Here is a 21,865-nt window from a genome sequence, read left to right as displayed (position 1 = left end):
GTTCATATGATTTTGGTCAACATTACCAAAAGGCCCAATAAACTCCCCATTGCATAAGATCTCTAAAGATAGTATCTTATCGACATTTTAAAGTAAAATGCTGGCTCCATTCATAAGTAGACACTTGTGTCACCATTATTGGTATTCCCCTTTGACTTACATCTATGTGGAAGTTTCCAGAATGTATCTGAACATGTATTAACTTAGTTATTCATGTCGCAGGTGATCTGTCCCCGACATACGTGCCTGCTGGGGGAACCATTTACATGACATCACCAAACTACCCTGGACATTATCCGAACTACTTCCAGCGTGTCTGGGTGGTGACTGCTCCGAAAGGGTACATCATTCGCTTCCGGTTTCTAGACCTTCGTCTACCGAATGATAACGATTATCTGGCACTCGGAGATGGGTTTTACTACCTTGCAGGTAACCTACACGAAGAGTCCGACGTCTGTTTATGAGAAAGTATACATGTAGTTGGAAGGTTTTTATCCGAGATTGAATTGGCAGTGACAATTTATTTTCGAGGGACGATCGAAGCCACCATGAAAATTGGAACTCCAACCGAAGCCCATGAAGGGTGTACAATTCCGTCTATAAACTTTCAAAAGAATACATAGTACATTTTCCATCTCTTCTTTAAGTTAGATATATCTTGGTAATCTAGTCCTGATTGATCTACCTGCAATCTGGTCTAAAATCTATTGGTAGCGCTGCGCTTTAGAAATTAACTATGTGCATTATCCGGCCTTTCAGTACTTCTTCCTTCTGTCACTTCGATCAGCGTAATCCAATCAGTTTCTGCTCTGCGCATCGCAAGACTTTGCCTATGTATTATGTACCTGGCTTATGGGCGTTTCACAGACATTGCATGGTCTGTGGCGTCAATGATGGAATAATTCATAAAACTTGTCAACTGAATTTCTCTATTGAAAACCTGAAAATCCGCATTAAATATACATGAGATAATAATCTTTTGACTTCTTAGCTTAGTAGGAAAGTAATCCTTGCTTGTCACGAAGCATTGAGCATGATTGTTATCGAGTCCTAGCATGTACTATGAAATTATAGGCCTTATTGCTGAATTGAGGGCGCTGTATCCCATCAGTCCGCAGGGATATTAATGGATTTGTCAATTTGTATGATTCTACGTCAGCAAAAAATTCAGTCCTGGACTACGTAACACAAAGGTTTGCGATAAATTGCAAATATGAAAGAACCTCACTGATTGGTTCCTGTTCAGTATCTTAAACCAAATGCGCGTGTAACGTTGATCTTTATTGGCCAGTCCATGTAGCGATTGATCGCTAATCTTTGTGTTACGGAGCCCTGGTGTACCAATAGTACGATGACTATTATCTTCATACAGATGGATCCCATATTATTAGCGTGGGTGGCCCATTAACTAGTGGACCCCCTGACAGATACTACACCGAGACGAACGCCCTCTTCTTACATTTTAAGTCTGACCCAACAGATGGGAACGGTGGATATAAAGTAGAGGTCTCGGCTATAACATGTAAGTTGGCAATGCTGCAAATAAATTCATTATTGCATCACAGGCTGCTTGGCTCAATATTTGTATAAAAAGTAAATACTTTCATTGAAAATCCGACCGAATAAATTTTCAAAATAGAGTAAAAACCTATATTAAATAAAAGTAGCACATATTATATACAGTGTGGTTCCATAGTGGTCTTTCATGAGCTCGGATTGTATGATCTCACTGTTAATTGCTATCCGTCTAAGAATTGGCGCATGAGTTATTCAGAAACGAATGTATTTAGTCTTACCATATTGAAAGAGCATAACGATTGATTCTGTGTAATAATTTGAATTCACTCAGTGCCAATTGTCCTAGACGTCAACGACGTCCATATTCTAGAATCACCAGCATACCCGATGCCTTATGAAAACAACGTCTTCATCGAATGGAACGTCCAAGTGCAACCTGGTTTCGGGGTCCTTCTCCGATTCATAGTCTTTGGCATGACTGATCACGGAGACATTCTCTCTATTGGAAAGGGCACGGATTCGAACGACACGAACAGCGTCGCGGCCAGATTCACGGGTGACCTTGCTTCATCAGATTTTGTGGTTTGGTCAGAGAGAGTCTGGATAAGGTTCACCACGGACTCATCAGGGATAGGAGATGGATTTGTGATAGAGCTTCGGCCCATTCAAGGAGAAGGTTTGTTTATTATTTAATACAGCTTAACATTATTTATAAGTTTTTTTTTGAAAGATTGCTAACAAACTTACGATAATAGTTAAAGACAATTCAAAGCAAAGGCTAACTTTAAAGTGGGACTAGATCGATATTTTGTCGTAAAAATCTGTTATTTGATTACTGTTCGTATAAATTATTTATATGAAATAGTACGTGTATGTTTACATAGTCATTAATACAGAAACATTGAATGGATTGACAAGCGAACTCCTTTGGCGACCTGAGTTCGAAATGGAGCACCATGACCCATGAAAAATGCATTAATACTTGTTACTTACCAGTTCCTCCAAAAAGGACCCAATAGCATCAGTCTTCCACTTGCTCGGTGACAACCTTCTATGATATTTGGCAGCATTCAACGATGACGCATCATCAGACCTTTCTTTCTTTCTCTCTGGCCACAGGTTACTGTCTTATCCCTCTAGGTATGACGAGCGGTTGGATACCTGATGGCAGTCTCTCTGCAACTAGCCGAAAAGACAAGGAGCATAGCCCTAGCGAAGCTAGGCTTCACGGTACTTCCTCATGGATACCCGACCCTGAAGTGGACGACTCCACCATCCAGGTACTTAACAATTTGCTACCCCGTGATGATGATGATTAACAACATTTGTATAGCGCCATATATCTGTCACAGACATTCAAAGGCGCATTGGAGGAGCCAGCCAATCTGGGTAGCCAAGAAGGGCGCGCACACAGAACTATGACCCGCAGGTCTCTCCTCCCGATAACTGGTTGGGGAATGCAGGTGGACCACTACACCGGGGTTTCCCCCTACTCGAATAGTGCATTGGGTTCTTAAAGTGCAAAGGTGGTGATTCTCCTCTACACGGGGCTTCCATTTAACGTCCTATCCGACGGACGGAGCGTTTTCCACTGTAACATAGTCTGCATCTATGAAACAGGGGAGAGACGCTTACACACAACGCACTGGCTTCAGTCATCCGCCCGGGGAGAACTCGAACCCACGATCTTTGGTTCGACGGGCAGACGCTTTACCTACTGAGCCAACTTCGCTCTCACAATTCCCGTGAATAGGGCCATATGTGATTTCAGTTTTAATGTTTAACTTTATATCTTTGTGTTTTGTGTTGAGTTTTACCACAGCAAAGCATCTAACCTTAAACATTTTGATTTTTTGTTGCCATATATCCCCCAATTTTTCTGTAACGATTATTACAGCACTGCTTTCACGTGTTTCTCTCTAGGTAAATTTCGATCAAGGTCACTATATCACGGGAATCTTGGTACAAGGAGGATCAGTAAGCGTAGGGACATGGGTGGAGTCACTACTGGTCATGTTCGACGACGACAGTGCAGAGGTAAGTTTAACCTCACACATTGGGATTGGATTACTTCGATATATATATATATATATATATATATATATATATATATATATATATATATATATATATATATATATATACAGACGTAAATTTACGTCTGTACATAGAACATTATGCGCTGCAATACACGTTGTGCGAAGGGCCCTCTTCCTTTGTTATATATATATATATATATAGCAAATAAAAAAGTTGCCAAAGCTGTTGTACATGTATAGCTTCACATATATATATATATATATAGCTTCACACACACACACACACACACACACACACACACACATATATATATATATATATATATATATATATATATATATATATAGAAATGGATGAAGAGAACAATGATAGACGTAGCTTAAATCAAGGTTCCCCAGAGCTATCTACCCTTTGGAAAAATTGGTTATGCCGAAAAAATGTCTCTGCCGGGAATTTTATCGGCATAACCAATTTTTCCAAAGGGTAGATAGCTCTGGGGAACCTTGATTTAAGCTACGTCTACCATTGTTCTCTTCATCCATTTCTTTACAATATTTAAATAAAAGAGTTGCCAAAGCTGTTGTACATGTATAGCTTCACACACACACACACACACATATATATATCGTTTGATTGTGTCCTTTGGGAACCATGGCCATGGAATAGGTTGTACCTTCTACATGTAGCTAGATGACGGGAGCTAGTCACAACACCCAATTCTCAATTCTTTAGAATATGAGTTGATCAGAGAAACGGCAAGTTGATGAAGATACTCGTCAAAGTCCATGTTTCGTTGGAGTTCACAATGTGGTCCACTGTCGGTGCAGGGAAACTCACAATTCCCTGGTCATGCTGCTATAGGGAGTGGGAAAGAGTTTCGTATTGGCGGTTGAGATATATAGGAGAAAGAGGGTAGGCCTAAGTTGGGCGATATCCTGCTACAGTTCTAAATAAAAGTGCACATTGATATTAGATGAAAACTATTTGAAAATGCTCTTTGCCTCCACACTAGTAATTCTATTCGGTATTCTAATACTAGACCGAACATTTATGCCACCCGTATGTTCCGATCCTGATTTTTCCACACCCTATTAACCTAACATGCAATTTCACGATGCCAAACTCTGTTACGTTCTTTTTAATCTTCTAGATAATCCATGGAAAGTGGGATCCGGAGGCAATTTCCATAATTCTCTTTGCACGCCCTCGATTGACTCGTCATATCCAAATCACACCAAGGAGCAAGGATCCATCTCTTCTGTCTCTGCGTCTTGAGATACTTGGATGCCAAAAGGGTTGGCTATATCTATTCTTCGGTCTCGTTTAACGACAGGGTCAGGATCCACCATAAAAATAAATGGGCCCATACATATATCAGACTAGTCTTTGGATCATCCTGCTGTAAATCAGAAACTTTTATTCTCATTTTTTATGCTCTGACCACCATTCACCATTCCATACCATTTACTAGTAATGACATGGTGGTAGAGCCGACAAGCAGTAGATGACAGGCCCAAATCACGGTGGTTCCAATAATTTTCCTGACCTTTTTTTGTAGATCGATCATATAAAAATTTATAGGGTAAAAAGCAGAAATGTGGTTACCTTATCCAAACTGCCCAGAAGGCTCATTAATATTCTATATCCAGCCTTTATCAAAACCCTTTTGAAGTGCTCTGTGATTCCATTTCTACTACTGAAGGTGGAACGCCAATTCCTGGTTTGCAATATTCCGATTGGATATCTTTAGGTATCTTTACGCATAAAAATTTTTAACTGAAGTAATTTTGCATTAAAGATATAACCATTGCCACACATACGTGCTTCATAACATAACTTCATTCGTAATTTTCATAGAAAGATTGATTGACAAAAAATTATTTGACTTTACTTTCATTTTTCTAGATCAAAATTTGGGCCGTAAGCCTTACAAAGTTTATTTCAATTATTTGTGGGGGCCTCATAAATATTCAACCTCAACGTAAAGAAAAAGACTGAACACCATCAGATGAATCGTCGTAATGCATGAATGGCTGAACATTTGAGGAAAATGTAAGGTAATCTACGTTTGTCCCAGCAGGAGGTCCATGGTCCCAGTTACTGATACTGTCCTTGTCTTTCCTTGAAATCCACAGGTTGTCACTTTGATCTCGGCATATCGTCGGGTATACTGACATCAGCATGGAGCCAGAACACTGTCAATGATTCATATTCGGACTTTGATAGTTTGAGGCTATTGCCTTATGATCACAGACCACTGACAGGATGGGTAGGGCGATCTTCAAGTGATCCTGATTCGGCCGATGTTTTCATCGGAACAACCACCGTTGTCCGGGAAATAATTATTCAACAGTGTGCCAATGCACGACTTCTTTCATTCAACCTGGCTGCTATGTCAGATGATGCTTCACGAACATTTCATTACGTGAGTGCTTCATACCCCTAGCTTCGATAATGGGACTCAATGAGCTTTGTCATAATTTTGTTTTGCTAATGAATGAAAAAAGGAAAGGAAATCGGCACACCATGGGATGGTGTGTTTTGAGGATATATATGAATGAGTAATATAAAGAGAACTGGACAATGCTGACGGTAACGATGTTTGTGAGGTGAGTTGGTAGTTTACGTTGCTATGTCACTTATGTGTAAACCTGTAGGCCAATATTACAATTGCTTGTTATATTCCTTACTCTTCTCATTTCCTTCATCTTTATTTGCAAAGTACATGAATACTCTGTAATAAATGCACACTCTATTCACTACTTATTGCAAACATAGAATATATCTGACTGTGACAAGGCGATGTGCAAAGCATATCTACCTGAAGGAATCGTAGCTACACGATACAAGATACTTCCTACAGAATGGATTGATGGATTATGTTTCCGGCTGGAGCTTCTAGGATGTCATGCAATTGGTAAGGATTTTCAGTTACTTTAAGCCAATTTTTAAAATCAATCTAAAATACGGTAAATAATATATGCTTTGGAATGATTTTTATCACGGTGTCAAGGGATGGCGAAGTACATAACCTCCAGTGCTCTCATATTGCAGAATGTGCTTCGCGATTTTGTGAAGAGAACTGCTCATCGGCGTTTCTGTCCCCCGGCGTAGGAAGGGATATTGCAATGTACCAATCCAGAACATTCCCTCCTCGTGCCATGTGCCACCAAGAAATTTCATTACCAACAGGACAGTATGTGGTGTTCATTTTCCACGGTTTCCAGGTAAGACCTATACTCCTTTCATCGTCAGTTTGGTAAAAAAAATAACATTCTGAGTTTAGAAAAACAGCCCAATATTAATATTGTAGTAAATTGCCGTTCTGACAATCCCGACTCCGCATGCACGTACATGTAGGACATCAATTGTTATTGATGCGACAAGAAAATACAGATTATCACTTTAAGCGTATAAGCTCATTGTTCATGTGGTAGGGGGTCAACACATCCGTTACTTTGGCTTTTTGAGTATTGTACTTAGGCTACCTTAGTAAAAACTGCGAAAATGCTTCTGAAATTGTTGCTTTCTCCAATTAAGCCACAAACTGACGGGAACGGAAATGCTGATGGTGTTCTCTCGCTCACTGACTCAGTCGATGAGACGGAAGTGTCCTTTGACCTCAATGAAGTGCCATCAGTCTTTGTATCATCCTCTTCAAATCTATTGGTAACCTTACTGTCAGGATTGCTCACCGGCATCTCAAGAGCTGTAGTTGCGTACGGTTCTGTAGGTATGTTGGCGGTGTCTGACACTAGATGTGAAAGAATCTCTTTGAAAACCATTACAATTATCATTATTATGGATTTTTTTCTCACTTTGAGATAGTTAAGAGTCTCATAGACCAGGTCAGTAGTCATCTGCACGTTACAGAAACAGTTGCATTTAAACGCAGGTCATAATATAATCATATGCAACTCCAAACTTTGTACTTCATATCGGTAACAAACATATCTTGCAATCGACTTTTGGATTTGCCTTTCGGGTGCGAAACCAAGTTTGGACAGCCATCTCGCTGATGCCTCCACGCAATGCTTCATATAGCATATTGCTTTCCTCCGTTAAATGTGTCACATATAATTATAATGTTTTTATTTTGTTTGTTATTTCTTGGTATAAATGATAAAGGTAAACCTGGTTGTAGCAAGAGTACCGACGTTGCAAGTGAGAATTCCTTCTCCTGCAAGCAAAGCTCTGGTTTCTTGATGTCACCTGGCTACTTCGCTTCCTATGCCCCTAATCTGGACCTCTCGTGGGACATAGCGACCAAACCATGGACGCAGATCAGCCTGGCTTTCGTCGAACTCGATGTGACCTCATTGGAACAATCATGCGATGAAGACTACGTCATTGTTATGGATCTTTCATCTCAGAGCTCACTCGGGCGATTCTGCGATCAGAAGAAACCTCAGGGATCGGTTGTGTCCTCGTTAAACAGAATGGAGATCACGTTCCACTCTGACAGTATCGGAAGTGGCTACGGGTTCATAGCTGAATACTCTTCGTCGATACTCATCCCTGATGCGGTCAACACCACAAAGAGTAAGTATTATATTTTTAGTCTTTAGACAAGACTTTGATGATGTGATCTAGAAAATACTCGACATATATACATCTACCACCAATACAAAAGAGGGCAATTTTATATCAGATATAATTCAAAATCTGTCAAGTCTATCTTGATCCAAACAGTATTATTTACAAACACAATATATCAAAAAAACAAAAGCAAATAAGAAATTAACAAGAGCCATTTCGTCGTCCATTCTATTTTTTCTCTCGAATAAACAAGCATTTGGCATGTTGACGAAAGGTGGCTGTTTTGCAATACTTCTCTTGACGTCAATCCACCAAACAATCACGGTCCAACTTACAACTAGGTACAAAATGAAATTTGATATTTTTTTTCAAATGTTAACATTATAGATCACTCCTGTCCCGATGGATGGGTCGTTTTCAAAGGTTCCTGCTACCGTTTGATCATCAGCCACGAAGCTCTTACTTGGAACGAGGCAGAACTGGTTTGCCAGGAAAGCCTTGGTGGTCACCTAGTGAGCATTCGTGATGAAGACGAAATGATCTTTCTACATTATATGATCTCTTCCCAATGGGAGGCGACAGAGACCGAGACATATATCGGAAAGTATTTCATTAATCAATGTCGCATTTTCTTGAAGTAACAAAGTGCATCACAATTTGCTGCACTACATAAGCCTAGACCCATATATGTGTATCACTCACAAGTGATTACATTTGGAAATAGACAAGTTCAAGCAACATAAGAGGTATATCATATGAATGTAAGAAACTTTAACAATTCAGATATTTAGATGAGGTGTAGTTTCGCAGTCTGGTGACCAGGGTTCGATTCCTCATTTGGCATCCTTGTGGCCTTTCGTAATGCATTTATCCTTATTTACTTGTTCCTAGGTGATTACCTTAAAAATTTGGCCCCTTGTTGCTTGGTCACAAGCACTCTTGCATTCTTACCAACACACTCAAAACCCGAAACATCATCGTCAGTGTATGCTTTATTATCTCTTTATGAATTTTTAAAAACTTCAACTGACAAAATGGGTCCTTGAGAATAACATCAATTAAGACAAAATCGATATGCGTACTGGTATTCAACGAAATTTGACGTATATCAATGAGTTGATAGAATGGTATTCTAGCTGATTGATATTAATTGCTTCAAATGTTTGCACCCATTCCGTGATATCACAACAAATGACATGATCATGATAATAAAGAATTGCCCAGAAGTTTATATTTCAAGAAATTATGATTTTACATATTTTGACATCATGAGTTTGTTTCTTAACATGATTTGATGACACACAGGTCTCGGTAGAAGAGATGAACGTGGAATATTTCATTGGACAGATGGAACACCAATGTCTTACACAGATTGGTACAGTCCTCCCCCGTAAGTCAAATGATAGAAGCCAATCGCATTTCAAACTTGCCAATATTTTAGTTTTTCCGGTATACTCTTCCTTAAATCAGGTAATTTACCATTATAATTTTTAGATCATGTTTTATAGCTATTTCTGGGGAAAATATAACAGATTTTTACCCTAAATAATATTATAATTCCATTTTCTATTATTAAATTGTTACTGCGATCAATGTCATTACAAGCGTATTTTAGCATCTACTTCGCATACGCTCTTGCAACGTTTATAATTTATTGAGAATGCCCGTCAAATCACAATGGACAGATAAAAGGCCATTGTCAAAAGTTTCTTAACCGGGTGGGTCTTTCATAAAGATGTTCGTAAGATAGGAGCGACTTTAAGAATGACTGGTGATCCTTTCTTTTGGTAAATGGTATACATCATTGGCGATGGTTTAGTCGTTCTTAAAGTCGCTCTTATCTTACGAACAGCTTTATGAAACGGCCCCCGGGAAAGCACATCGTCCTAGGATTCGGACCGATAAAACATTGCAAATATGTCGTTTGTCAAGGGCCCAAGACGACACTGCTGTTTTGATTCACAGATTTTCGGCAAAGGCTGTTTTGTTATGGAGAATTCTCTGTAATTGTAATTGGAAAGCGTCTGCAAAGATGCCTTATTTTCTATTGGGCACTGTAAGGTAATAGCCAGCGGAATAGTGATATAGTTTCTGATACAAAACCAATTCTTATTTTGCTTAAAACAATTTATGTATCGTTTAAATACTGTAGAAATTAGTAGGCCTATGTCCAAGGAAAAAGGCGGTAACACCCTTTTAAAACTCTAAAGGTTATATTTAGAAAAGAGCGAGATGGTGGCCTAGAATCATCAGGAGGTCGTTTCGTTCAAATTGTGTGTGGGCGTAAGTGTGTTGGAGGATGTGTGTGAAAAGATATGTGTGTGTGTGTGTGTGTATATATATATATATTCTGTGTATTTTACTCTGAAAGAATGTCAAAGTTTATCCATAACTGCATTTTAAGACTCTTACTGATATCGCAGTACTTGTGAACTTGCAGAGGAACTGGGGGTGCAAAGCAGCCCGATGGGGGCTTGCTTGAAGCATGTACTATGTTTGTCTTCGATTCGGCCACTTCGACAGATCTTTCGACCAATCTCTGGCATGATGTGGCGTGTGCATCTCCCGAAACAGAGCAGTTTATTTGTGAAATAGGGATGCCTGGAAAAACAAGTAAGTTAACTCCCCCTGACACCCTTTCACTGTTTTGTATTATATTTAATTTCTTAGTCTTATTACTGTAAATCATGCAATCAAGGAATAAATGAATGTCAAATTATTCTTTTGTAGATTTTTTCATTAAATGTCCAATGATATGATAAACAATTATCATTTTTGTGCAAGGCATCCATTAATTTCATTTTCGAAACCGACCGTTAATAATAATAAAATTGAAGGAAATAGGATACTCGATGATTGTAATAAGCCCAGCCCCTCACCTTATACCCAACACCCCCTTACTACCGCTACCCCAACCCCTTTCAAGAAAAACATACAAAACACACCGCAATCAAACAAATAATTTCCAAACCACACCATAATACATAGCACACATACAAGCACCTTTCACATTGCTGTATAAACCACTTCATTGTTAGCTGATGATCAACTTTTCTCAAATGACCTTGCGATTTTTCATTAGAATGAGCACTAACATTTACAAATGAAGATGTTGCGTAAGTTTTCCCGGCAAAGCATTCAAATTCTACGAATGAAAGGCATTGTATAGAGTAGGTGACTAGAATAGTACATCAGGGGTAAAGTTGTTAGTTTGGGCTACTGTTAAATACCAGTTATTTTGAAGACTTTGTTACTCTTCAGCTTGGATGTGATGAACATAATATTTTAAAAGGAATACATGAATAATCATCAAATCACAAATGCCTATGTCAGTGAATTTGAAAACCACCTTCATGGTTTATCTCAAATTACCTTTTACTGCTTGTGCGCAGTTTACAACCGTGAACAGACTTATTGGCTTGACTTGAACACACACACCCTTATTCACGCGCACACACACACACACACACACATCAAGACATCAATACCCCCACACACGCACATACTGTCCCTCAGCCATAATTTCTACCTATCTTTTTATTAAAAAGGTGGCACTATTCACTTTCAGGGGGGGGGGGGCATTCAACTTGAAAAGGGACAATTTATAGTTGCAAGCGGTATGCCAGTATTTCTCCACATTCTAATTTCCTCTGTTCCTTTACTAGTGCCAAATACGTGTACTTTGTGTTCCTTATTGTGTTTACGAAAAATATCTGATATGAAATCAAAACTTGTATGCTAAGGAAGAAATGGTGATAAACCAAACGTTTCGAAACTCCGAAGGAACTCACTCTTGGTTTAGTCCGTGGGTTTAGTAAACACAAGTAGCTAATAATAGGCCAAAAGAAATTATATACACTCTATATACATAATGGAGGGTATGTAAGAACAAATGAAGCTCGAAATGATATCAAACATTATCTATTATTCTACAAGGTAAACACGTTTCATGTAACCAGACCTTACATGAACTGAATATTTCAGCTTTAATGCATTTCTTACGAAATTTTTGTTTTCTCTTGAGAAGAATACCTGTTCTGTTCATGTACTAAAGTTTATACTGAGCCTAAAATTACTCATTGTGTAATGAATTCTAAATCCATTTGAATGGGTCTTGTCTTTCGAGACATAAGGTGCAAACACTTTCAAATATGTTAATATTACAACATCAAATTACGAAACATGGGTCGCGGAAGTGGGGGGGGGGGTCTGGGGGCTTCAGCCCCCCCCCTCCCCCACACATTTTTCCAAAAGCATGTACCAACACGTAAAAATGACGATATGATTGTGATTTTTTGCATGGTCAGAAAGTTTTGGATCAGCCACGCCCCCACTTTGAAAATCGTTCCGCTGCCCCTGCGAGACATATTGACCCACCATCACTAGTCAACGCAGGAAGTTTAGTACTTTATTGTTGTTGGTGTTATTGTTGATTGATGGATATTCATTCGTTAAATCACTGCATGGTATAAGCATTCCACTAGTACATTTGTTGACTTACATTGCCTATTGCTCCTCACACAACTTAATGAGAAATTAGTTTTGAAACTAAATTACCGAGAAATTAGTTTTGAAATCAGACAAAGCTTCCTTATAATCTTGAACTATATATGGTGTGTAAGACAAAGTCATTAAGGGAGTTTGATTATATTTCAGCAGTGGATGTTTTGTGCTCAATCATAAAAAAATGTCGCAAAGCAAGGACTGAACACGTAGCTAATGAGATCAAATAGAACCATTCTTTCAAAGAGCGGAGTAGCGGAGTAGACTAACCATTTGAGAAAACACTGAACAATTGTCCTTCATCATTTTTTTTGAGATTCCCTTTAATTACCTAATATATTCGGTTATCACTTATATTAGGCCTATTTTACAAAATGTTTAATTTCATTTGTCACAAAAGGCGTTACAATTATGTATTGTCTTTGACATCTATTATTGATAATGATGCTGTTATTCTACGTGTAATTTTGTCCTCATGCTTCATTTTTACCTATCTGTAAAAATGCATAATAGTGCGGAAATCATTTGTTCTTGTTAACTTATCAAATGATATATACATGTATTTACATGTATAATGAACACATTCGTATTAAAAAAAATGCGTTCTCGCGCCATACATGCTAGCTAGATTTGTTGCTTAATAACCGCATCATTATGTCATCATCGTTACGTCATAAGCAAAAGACATTTCATTATCATTCTATCATTATTATTTACATATTCACAATAATTGAAAGAAATAATTAATATAATCGATTAACGGCTACAAAATTGTATTTAAAGGTCTATACAATATTTGTTGTTGAACATATGCATATGTTTTAATTTCAAATTTTCTATTAACATCTTCTTTGATAATATTGATGAAATGCTTCTATGAATTTTGATTAATGATTTCGTTTGATAAAACATTTTGCAGTCAGAGTCTGAATTGCAGAAATACAAGACAGCAAACAACGGTAATCAACCACTTCATAAGATGATTCGCATTAAATTAGAGATATTAATTTCATAAAGACTAAGTTGCTTTATATTAATAAGACACCATCTCCCGTATGAAACCTACTTTTTTATACAATACCTAATTACTATTTACCTAATAAGTTACAATCCAAGGTTGTAGGAATACTAGAACAGAGGGGTTCAGCAGAAGTGTTATGGGAGAGGGATTAGAGATTTAACAATAGAACAGAAGTTCGAAATGGAAAACGGGCAGGGAAAGGCGGAGAAAGAGATAGGGGAAGATGCTTGGGGAGAAAGAGGCACGACGAATTAAGAATTGGGAAACATGAGCCTACAAAAGGAGAAAGAAATGGAAAGCATATTGAGAATAATTGAAAGTAAAATGATGGAATATTCTAGAGTATAATCATTGTTACTAACAAAACTCTCACTGTAAAAGTGCTTACATAATTTTACCTTTTCTACATATCACATATCAGTTTTCAGCATTTGGAAATGTCAGTTTGTTAGTTGATCTGTCGATTTAGATTAAAATGGATTAGTTTTTGATCAATGAAAAATATTCTATGGTTCATTTCTATTTCGCTATTCAACCTCGGTGTACAATTCCTCAACACCATCAACATCATCTTTGGGCAAGGTGGGTGTCTCGCCGAGTTCTGGAATGAGCTTTGCGGTATTCTTTGGTGGTTCTTTCTCTGGTATGTCATAAAGCCGCGTCTCCTCGGTATCATCCGATCCTGCCATCTTAACAATCTCATACTGGTCACTCCGGGGTGGAAGGATATCCTTGCCCCGCCGCTGATGGATGATGACGCCACCGTTGGTATTTGGATCATGCGAATTCCAAGACCCCTCCAATGGTTTAGTAGTTTTGGAGGATGACTGACGAGAGATGGTCGCCCTTTTGCTCGACATGGCGTACAGCGCGTTGTCTAATGGACCTTCGACACGTTCAATAATAGCGATGTCGCTCTCGATTGTTTTCCCTCCGGAATTATAGAGGAAATTTTCAATCATTTCAAGGCCTTCTTGGGGATGTAAACTTTGCCTATCTACGCTTGTTTCCATCACTCCCACGCTGAGGATATCTGCGTACTCTGGATCCTCTGGGTGTCCACCTTCAATCGATTCGTTACAAACTCCAGGATGTATCCTTCTTGTAGAAGCCTTTCCACCCTGTTTTATAGTTCCTGGTAGGGCTCTTATTTTCTTCCATCGCAGAGCAACAATAATGGCAAGTATGGCATTAAGAACAAATCCAAGAACTGTGATTGTAACAGCAATGTTAATATTATTTTGCTTGTCCGACTTTTCCGGACAAGAACATGAACAATTTTTGTTTTGTTGCGTCTGTTTCTCTGTTGTCATGGTTGTAAACTCTGAAAGCACTGTACTCTTAGGTGCGGTGGTAGACAGTGCCTTTGAACTTGTCAACATTGATGTTAGCGATCTCTTGCTTGATGTTATCTTAGGCACCACGGTAGTAGTTTGAGGATAACCTGGTGTTTCCTGTGATGTGGACAAGGCTGGTACCTCACAGGAGATGGGATTGCTTGACTTACTGTCGTAGTGATCTGTTGTCGGGAAGAAGCGGAATTCTAGATTCCTGAGTGACACACTTGTTCTTTTGATCGGGAAAGATAGTTTGTTCTCTGCGAGAACAGCTTGCCTTTTCCTATTTCTTCCATAAGTAAATTGCAATGGGGTATTACTGGAATTACCTCCTTGATTAACATTCATACTGCCTGTCACATTGCAAGTAACGTCCACTCTTTCGAAATTGATATTTTCGTTAGAAGTACAATCACACCTAATAACGGACAACTGAAACGCTTGGATTTCTATGGTAGAATTATTTGTACGATTACGCCGAGAACATAAGTATCTTCCCGAGTCAGCCATTTGGACATCTGAAATATGACGTTTATAATGTGCAACATATTTGTCAATTACTCGATCACTGGTGATTAATGTATTATTGTTTCTTGAAAAATTAAATCTGTGGCCAAATCTAGTTACGTTACAAATCAGTGTGACATTGTCACCTACATTTGCCAACACATTTATCTGGGTTTCCATGCTGTGTACAAGATCGGACCAGAAAATTACTACAAACACACCAATGAAAGCACTCAACCACTTCCATCGAAATGCCTCCATGACTTCTGTAGAGTACAGTACTTGATTCCGAAAATAAAGCAAACGGGTATAGTCCGTGGGGCGTTGTCTTCTCTCGACGACAGGATTGTGAAATGGTGTTTAATTGTTGAAGGCTTTTGCCCGTTTCCTGCTTGCTCCTGCGAAGTTTAGCGCTCACTTTCGATCAATCCAATATATTTTAACTTGAAGTTCATGTCAGGGGCGGCGGCAGAACATTTTGAAATTTAAGGGGGGGGGGGGGTGGCATATGGCAACCTAAAGATATACAAATATACAGCCCACGTCACCCTTTTGTATAGTCTTCTTCCTTATACATGTACTTCTTTGTGCTAGACATTTTCCATCACGTTCTCTCTTTTCTTCTTTGTTTTCCACTTCTTAAAACAAAAATCATAGGGCAAAGTCGCCCCTTCCACTTGTTATGTCGCGCATATTTCCTTTGATCTACTTTTGTATTAAAAAAATGAAATTTCTACTCAACATTTAAAGGTTTGAAATAAGAGAACAGGTGATGGAATAAATCTAAATCTAGATTTAATACAAGCGAGAGAGCAAAGCGACAGAGCTGTAATTGAGTAGTTGTTTTTGTGGGAATTTTAGATTTTGGTGGTCTGGCGATCAAAGGATCTGGACATTATAACACGACACAAACCTCACAAAAAACATTGGAACACGCACACACACACACCCACACACCAACATCATAGCCTCATGTGTTTTATTTTGCTTTAATAATATATCGAATACATGCATACGTGATCATGGTAATAATGGTTGAAAATTGAATTGAATTAAGGGGCCAATAATTTTCTTTTCAAATAAAAGACAGAGCATACACCTTACTTTGGCCTCTTCTGCTGCCGACGACTTGAATTAAACTTGAGAGGGGCGAACTTGATTTATACGACTATAAAATATAATATGCAATATTTATTTTATAAAAAAGCCTGCATATAGAATATCATATTATGATCTATGGTTTCACTGATTGAATTCGTTTGTTTTATTATTTTCACAGTTATACCAGTGGAAGTAAAGACAACTGTACCGACAGGAGGTAACAGTCAGCTCCTCACTTCCTTGCTAGTTGTTGCACCAGAATTGAGTTTTGTTCCAAAGGGAGCTAAATCCGCTTTTGGTATTTTTCTGTAAATCAAGGTTTTTAAATTCACCACTTTCCCTTAGCCACTGCTGTTTTATTTTGATGTAGATGATATTACTACCATCTTAGACTAATTAAATCATGTACCTAAAAAAATGAATGTATAACTTTATTTAAAATAGGAAAATTTTTAAATAACCGCATAGTGGATTTAGCTCCTTTTTTAACAAATTTCAAATTTGCAATCAATTTTTTACTAACATTTCCACTTGGTATTGGAATGTGATACTTTCACAGTTTCGCAAGATTTTAAAAGGAAACGAAAGGAGAATTGAATCGCTATAGAACTATAATTTTAATAAAAATGTTGCGTCATATAATAGGCCTATACACTCATTTCATGAACGGTAAACAGTAATACACAGCAAAAACTGTGGTGTTAACCGGTGTACATAGAAGACCACACCAGTTATTTTACACCGGTGTTAAATTGGTGGTGTTAGTTTTACACCTATAGGTGTTATTACAGCACCTATGGTTGTTACATTTACACTCTTTGGTGTTATGTTCAATCTCTAGGGTGTTATTTTAACACCTCAGGGTGTGGTCCTCTATTAACACCAATTGGTGTCAGTTTTAACACCACAGTTTTTACAGTGTATGTGGGGTCATTATTTACTATAATGATTTATTCTATGCCTACCTTGGGTCTATCAAATGATCCTTACACTAATTCATGTAAAAGAACAGATGGTAAAAAATATATATTATTCGAATATGGACGCACCATTGTTCTTTCTACCTGATATTATTAATCGTTTTAAGAATATCAACTCCCTTTCACAGGTCCCGTCAGCAACTGCGGAATGGCACTTTTCCAGTGCTCCACGGGTGAATGTATCAACAAGGTATTCAGTTGTGACGGGACGGTTGACTGTCGAGATGGAAGTGATGAAGACACTTGCCAAGAAGGTGAATGTAGAATTAGTCAAATAATTTTGGAAAGAAAACATACAATTGGATTAATGAAGTTTCTCAGGTACATTGTGCATGTCAAGTGTAGTTTGACAAATATAATCTTTATTGAATAAATTGAATGGTTTTGTTTACAATTAAACAATATTTATTTCTACAGAGGTTAAATAATAAAACACATGTGTTTGCATATGCAGAAAAAAGGATTCAATATTATGAAAATGCGAGATAAATTAGTTCTATATCGGGTTTGTTTTGATTAAATACCAAATGGATGTCAATTCACTCTTTATATGAAATATTATTATTTTGGGGGTACATTTATTGATTGTGTAATCATTCTTGCCTTTGTATACTTCGAAATTTATTTGACTCAAGAAAAAGCCTTTATATTGTTGAAAAAAAAAACGTATAGAGAAGGTGCAGATATCAATTATTAGGTAATTTGCCATTTGGTCTTCATCCACTTCGTCTAATTTTCGTTTGGTCCAATTGCCATTTGGCTTATATAACATTTGGTCTAATTTCTAGTTAGGCTAGATCCGTTTTGTCTCATATCCACTTTGTCAAACACTACTTAGTCTATAATGGTTAGGCGAACTCATTACATGGTTTATGAAACGCATTTCCTTTTGACAAAGTGAAAATGAAAGCGATAGACGAAGTGGAAGGAAGACCAACTGAGATTTAGACTGAAAAGAGAAGTAGACTTTGAGAAGTAGACTTTTAATTACTAGACTACACTCAATTTCGGAAAATACTCAACTTTCCAACCTCCACCATCTCGCCTGGCTCTCCAATTCACTTCTACCTCTATCCACTTTTCACGGAATTGCCACATGGTGTACCATAAACCACTTCCACCAGGAAAGTAAGTGGCCCGTATTCTGAAGTCAGGTTTAAAGTTGTGGTTTAAGTGTGGAGAGCCAATCGGGGGTAAGAATCCCTAACAGTAAACATCTGATTTATTAACTCATTTGACACTCAAATTGTTCATAATTGTCTGGGAATGATAACTGAATTATCATGAATTATTTTCTTCATTATAAAAGTAAAAGGAAATAAGATAGTAAACATAGGAAATATAAAATATACACACGAATTTTGAATTTTTGGCTCCCAATAATTTTAGCGCAGAGTTAGACCGTGGTCTATGTTAAACCCATAAGGTCTTTGGTTAAACCTGACTACAGAATACGGGCCAGTGGGTTTAAAACCGAGTGTAGTATATACAAAATGATGTTTTATAAGAAGACAAAATGTATTTAACCGATGTTGTATTAGACTGCGAAAAGCAGACCATTTGTTTGTAAATCCCAGTGAATTGAGACATATTATGGATTAACTTGCAAAGTAAGAATAATTGGTCAGTGCCATGCATGACTGACTCTAAAGCATCGTGGATATTGACAGTCATACTGTATTAGTCCCAACGTAAAAGTAGAAAAGAATGTCCTGCTATGAGGCAACCCCTGAAACATTAATGGCAGTTGATGGAAGATGAAATATGAATGATCTTCTTTTGTTCTTATTTAGAATGTTCATCCGACCAGTTCCGATGCAGTGACGGGTCTTGTATATCAATATCCTTCTATTGCGATTCCATTCCGCACTGCTTGGATAATTCAGACGAAAGTGACTGTGGTAAGCAAAAAAATATTACCCCTTTTTGATATCTAAATCGATAAATGAAATAGCATCAAAATTATGTCAAGCACACTCGCATGAAATAGGTTCGACTTCAGACCTTTCGTAATTTTACAATTAAAACACATTGAAACACTGTAGACGTGGGTGTTTAACTAACACCAGTTGGTGTCTCTGGAGGACAACACAATGGGTGTTACAATTATACTCTAGAGATTGAAGCCAACAGTACCAGACTAAAGGTGCTAATAACACCCATGGGTGTTAAGATAACACTGTAAAGTTTATAGTGACTGGTGTGGTTCTTTATAATGATGATGATGATAATAATAATAATAATAATAATAGTGATATTAATAATAATAATAATAAAAATGATAATAATAATGACAATAATAATATTACTAGTATAGTAGTAATATCATAAAGAACATTAACAATAATAATTACAATGATAACTAATAATTGTAATAGTTTTCAGCTAATATATATATAAATTCAGGGCCGTCGCCAGGGGGGGGGGGTGCGGAGGGTGCGAACGCACCCCCCTTCAGAACCAAAAAAAAAAAAAGAATTAAAAACAAAATTAAAAAAAAAAAAAAAAAACCGGAGGGGGGGGGGTAGGGATACTTGAGGACTCTTTTGAAAAAGATCTAGGCGAAATACTATCAGTATTAGTAGATCCATATTCATATCTACCTTAGATCTACCAGTTAACGTACGTTCACTTCACAAGTTTTCCGAAGTTAATAATAAATAAATAATGTACTTTGAAACTGAATTTGACCTTTTTGGACCGTGTTTTTTTTTCATAAAAAGCACCCCCCCCCTAGAAAAAAGCTGGTGACGGCCCTGATATATATATATATCACTAAGTACTTCGGAACGACTTCTCAGCGCTTTACAGATTCTCTCGGTCATTGGATCTTTCAGATTGACAACTGTAAACACGATACTATTGCTGGGAATGTGTTTCCTTTTCTAAGAGATGCAGTTACAATTTTAAAGATGCAGAGTTACAATGTCGTTGTTCTTTCTGAAAGGTGCAAAGTACACTGTAAAAACTATGGTGTTAAACTGACACCAGTTGGTGTTAATAATGGACCACACCCTGAGGTGTAAAACTATACCATAGAGATTGAACACCAAAGAGTGTGAATTTAACAACCGAAGGTGTTGTAATTGTATTAGATTAGCGAGTATAGTAAAACATGTACTTTATCTATCAAACATGTCAAGACATTGTCAATTTAACACCGGTGTTAAATATCTGGTGTGGTCCTCTATGAACACCGATTAACACCACAGTTTTTGCTGGGTAGATGATCTCGGTGTGACATTAGTACGCTCATTTTAATATCAGTGGCGTAAAGCTGACCTTATAAAGAGTGCACGGCAATGAGCTCTACAGACATTCACGAGATTGTAACATTGTCTCGCTCCCGAGGTCAGAACTTGGAGTTAAGTTATTTCTCCCAAGTGTGGAGGTATAACGCTTTCGATAAAAATATGAAAATAATATCGGTACAGAGTGTGAACATTATCCTACAAAATATTTTTGTATCTGAAACTAAAACGTTTTGACATGTTTGATAGATAAAGTACATGTTTTGTTATACTCGCTAATACAATTATGTTATGAATACATTTATTTTATAAGGTTATTATTGAAGTGGGCCAATATCTAATGCAATACCATTATACTACCCAGAATGTTTCTTTATGCACTGCAAAAACACCGGAGTTGATTTAACACCAGCCCGGAATCTATGTATGTCCACACCAGAGAAGTATTTAAACAACACCAGTTTGGTTTTGGTCTGAAACCAAATAGGTCTTTATACAACACCAATTAGTATTAAAACAGCATCGGTTCGATTCCAAACTGGTGTTGTTTCAATACTTCTCTGGTGTGGACATATATAGATTCCCGGCTGGTGTTAAATTAACACCTGAGTTTTTTCCAGTGTGGGTTACCATGTTTCCTTTTCTTTAAGCCCTACCACCATGCACTGAAGACGAGTTTGAGTGTAGTAATGGACAGTGTGTTTCTGCCGCTAAGAGATGTGATTTCATCAATCATTGTTACGATTCGTCCGACGAAGACGGATGTGGTAATAATTTCATTTAATTATTGATGTCGACCCCCAAACAGAATAGATTAATGATTATTGAATGTAATACACAATGTTTCGAACTGGTATACGGTATTTAACTACAACAACAAAATTATATGGTACAATGTTAGACTTTCAGTTTACAGTTTTTTTAAGGGGGCAGCACTATAATAAGACATTCCTTTGGACTTGCCTCCTCATTTATTCGTTCATATGTACTATTTTTCAAATATCCAGATATTGCTCAATATTGAAATTATTTTATGATTTTCCTTGTAATGTATGCTAATTTTCAAGT

General features: G+C 37.5%; 1 protein-coding gene across 4 annotated transcripts in view; it reads left to right on the top strand.

The window, feature by feature from the left end:
* The window catches only part of LOC121429653, a 51,981-nt gene that overhangs the window by 14,921 nt on the left and 15,195 nt on the right, over positions 1 to 21,865 (top strand). For 2 of the 4 annotated variants that reach the window (XM_041626796.1, XM_041626800.1), the window contains exons 7-24: positions 223 to 429; positions 1,373 to 1,522; positions 1,850 to 2,194; positions 2,638 to 2,798; positions 3,442 to 3,555; positions 4,709 to 4,853; positions 5,694 to 5,983; positions 6,337 to 6,475; positions 6,613 to 6,785; positions 7,099 to 7,291; positions 7,687 to 8,100; positions 8,485 to 8,697; positions 9,403 to 9,487; positions 10,538 to 10,710; positions 16,745 to 16,783; positions 17,675 to 17,800; positions 19,340 to 19,447; positions 21,448 to 21,564. In XM_041626796.1, the coding sequence (XP_041482730.1) occupies positions 223 to 429; positions 1,373 to 1,522; positions 1,850 to 2,194; positions 2,638 to 2,798; positions 3,442 to 3,555; positions 4,709 to 4,853; positions 5,694 to 5,983; positions 6,337 to 6,475; positions 6,613 to 6,785; positions 7,099 to 7,291; positions 7,687 to 8,100; positions 8,485 to 8,697; positions 9,403 to 9,487; positions 10,538 to 10,710; positions 16,745 to 16,783; positions 17,675 to 17,800; positions 19,340 to 19,447; positions 21,448 to 21,564 (3,192 nt within the window). The remainder of the gene's footprint in view (positions 1 to 222; positions 430 to 1,372; positions 1,523 to 1,849; positions 2,195 to 2,637; positions 2,799 to 3,441; positions 3,556 to 4,708; positions 4,854 to 5,693; positions 5,984 to 6,336; positions 6,476 to 6,612; positions 6,786 to 7,098; positions 7,292 to 7,686; positions 8,101 to 8,484; positions 8,698 to 9,402; positions 9,488 to 10,537; positions 10,711 to 16,744; positions 16,784 to 17,674; positions 17,801 to 19,339; positions 19,448 to 21,447; positions 21,565 to 21,865) is intronic. The other 2 variants (XM_041626799.1, XM_041626798.1) reach the window with 2 other exon arrangements.

The sequence above is a fragment of the Lytechinus variegatus genome, chromosome 16, assembly GCF_018143015.1.
Source record: "Lytechinus variegatus isolate NC3 chromosome 16, Lvar_3.0, whole genome shotgun sequence".
Lineage (NCBI taxonomy): Eukaryota > Metazoa > Echinodermata > Echinoidea > Temnopleuroida > Toxopneustidae > Lytechinus > Lytechinus variegatus.
The sequence above is the reverse complement of the archived record's forward strand: the minus strand, read 5'-3'. Positions and strand labels throughout refer to the sequence as shown.